At 66.7% G+C, this 2,584-nt stretch overlaps 1 protein-coding gene across 1 annotated transcript; it reads right to left on the bottom strand.

The window, feature by feature from the left end:
* Positions 1-193: 193 nt before the first annotated feature.
* On the bottom strand, positions 194-1,821 carry LOC116819292 (kinesin heavy chain-like; the record flags this gene model as incomplete). The annotated part of the gene is made up of 5 exons (XM_032770912.1): positions 194-340; positions 446-652; positions 780-848; positions 1,176-1,351; positions 1,673-1,821. Coding segments are annotated over 5 exons (748 nt in total), but the record flags the coding sequence as incomplete, so codon positions are not given.
* Positions 1,822-2,584: the final 763 nt, after the last annotated feature.

Genomic DNA, 2,584 nt, shown 5'->3' with positions numbered 1-2,584 from the left:
TCTCACAGCTTATCCTTCAAGGTCCGGGAAGAGGAACATTGGAAGGATGGGGTGGAGAAGCTTGTTCAGTTGTTGCCCTCTGCCCCCTCCCATCTGCCCATGCCCCTCCCTTCCCCCACCCCACTGAGAGCCACCCTCTGCCCCCTCCTCCATTCGCCTCCCTTCCTTCCACCTACCCCCCACCCCCTCTCACCAGCTTGATCTCCCCGTTCCCCACGATGACACTGAATTCGCTCAGGTCCTTCATGAGCCCGTTGAGGACCTCGGCCACACGCTTGCGCTGGTGGGCGCCGAACTCCTGCAGCCGCTGCAGCTCCGTCTCCAGGGCCAGCAGGGTGCTCTGGGGTGGGGAGTGGGGAGCAGCTCAGAGCCCAGGCTGGGTGAGCCCCAGATCAGCACCCCCCGGCCCCCGGTCCTCAGCCCCTCTCCGGCGCCGCCCACTCACCACTTTCTGGGACAGCTCGTCCACCAGCAGCTGGTTCTGCTGCCCCTTCTCCTCTGCCTCCTGCGCCTTCTGGTCATAGTTGAGGGCCAGCTCCTCCAGCGCCTGCAGCACCTCGCGCACCTCCTCCTTGGCTGAGTCGTTCTCCGCCTGCAGCCGGCCCAACTCCCGCTGCACCTTCTCGTTGTCCCCACGCGTCGACACCAGCAGCTGGGGTGGGCAGGCACAACTGGTCAGGCAGGGAGCCCCAGGCAAGCGCCCCCCCCAGGAGAAGAGGGGGCTCCCCTGGGGTCCAGCCCCTCCCTCCGCCCCAGCCTGGGGCCTCCTGGCCTCTCACCTCCTCCTGCTCCAGCATCTGCTGTGAGAGCTTCTCCATCAGCTGGCTCTGCTGGTTGATCTCGTCGTCCTGGGGGGGAGGGAAGAGATGGGAGGAGGGTCAGAGCCATCCACCCCACGGGCTCCCCCCGATCTGCTATGCGGCACCCCTGGGCTCAGAGGACAGAGATGAGGCTGGAAACATGAGGTGTCAGGCAGAGGGGCTCTCTGGCCTGTACTGGCTGGCAGGTTTGGGGGTGGGGGGGGTCTTGGTAAGCCTGGAGTGGGAGCCCGGGGGGTGCACAGTGCACCAGAGGTCTGTGTGTGCCCTGACATCTCCTGGGGCTGCAGGAATGGAGGGGGCTGGCCACAGTAAAGGGGGGGCAGTGGGCACTGGGGGGGCAGCATCCTGGCTGACCTTGTCGTCCAGCTGCTTGTACAGTTTGCGGATCTCCTCCTCGTACTTGTGCCGCTCCTCCTCGGAGATGCGGATGACGATGGACGAGGCGTTGTCGTTGACGGGCGTCTCGTCACAGGTGTCAGGCGCCAGCTTCTCCTCCTCGCTCAGTTGCTCCGTCTCTGGCACGTTCTCCCCTGGGGGGGGAGTACGGGGAGGCAGGGTAACCCCCTGAAGCCAAAACAGGGACAACAGGGACCCCTCCACCAGCCCCCAGGGATGGCCAGAAATTCAGTCCTGGAGAGCAAAGCTTTCTCCCCACAGGACAGGGTGAGCTCCCCTCCCTACCTGGATGCCTGGGTCCCCCGGCCTCACCTCACCGTTCCCCCAGAGGCTGGGTCAGCTCCCCCTCCCCACCCAGATGCCTGGGTCCCCCAGCCTGGCCTCACCGTTCCTCCAGCAGCAGGGTCAGCTCCCCTTCCCCACCCAGATGCCTGGGTCCCCCGGCCCGGCCTCACCGTTCCTCCAGCGACTCAGCTCAGCCTCCAGCTTCCCAATCGTCTCCTTCATCGTCTTGTTCTTCTCCTTCTCCTTCTCATACTTCTTCTTCCACTGCTCGGCCGTCAGCTCCAGGTTCACTGATGCCGTGTTCTTGATGGTCTTGGCCCTGGAGAGGCAGCGGCGGGTGGGGGAAGGCTCCTTTCACACGGGGCCCACGAACCAGCCCCAGCCTCTCTGGGCCAGAGCCCCCCAGGGAGTCGATCCCCAAGCCGCAATGATCTCTCCAGCTGGGGTTCCCCCTGAACTCCTCCTAGCACCCACCTCTGGTTCTCCCCCCACCTCGGCTCTGCCCACCCCCTGGATCTGGGACACTCCAACATGGGGAACCAAGCGACCCCAGACCAGCCTTCAGCCTCTCCCGGCTCCTGCCCTGGCAGCTCCTGAGAGGATTTAGGGCCACTCCAGGCTCCCTTCCGGGTCGGGGGTGACTGTGACCGGCTGCGGTGGGGTGGGGGTGGGGGTGGGAATCCAGCCTGCTGCTCCCAGGCCCTCCCCAGGGGGATTCACAGCGCCAGAGCCCAGCACACAGACAGGAGGGTGGGGGAGTTGCACCACGAGTAGCGGGTGGGCAGCGGGTGGCCCCACAGGGAGGGGGCCTGCGGGCCCAGCAAGCAGGGAGACCCCCCCCCAGGGTAGCAAGTGGCCATCAGCTGGCACCAGAAGGAGGGGGGACCACCGGGGTAACAGACGGGCACCGGCTGGCACCAGAGGGAGGGGGGACCCCCAGGGTAGCAGACGGGTGCCGGCTGGCACCAGAGGGAGGGGGGACCTCCAGGGTAGCAGACGGGCGCCGGCTGGCACCAGAGGGAGGGGGACCCCCAGGGTAGCAGACGGGTGCCGGCTGGCACCAGAGGGAGGGGGACCCCCGG

This window comes from Chelonoidis abingdonii, unplaced genomic scaffold, assembly GCF_003597395.2.
Source record: "Chelonoidis abingdonii isolate Lonesome George unplaced genomic scaffold, CheloAbing_2.0 scaffold3514, whole genome shotgun sequence".
Lineage (NCBI taxonomy): Eukaryota > Metazoa > Chordata > Testudines > Testudinidae > Chelonoidis > Chelonoidis abingdonii.
The sequence above is the reverse complement of the archived record's forward strand: the minus strand, read 5'-3'. Positions and strand labels throughout refer to the sequence as shown.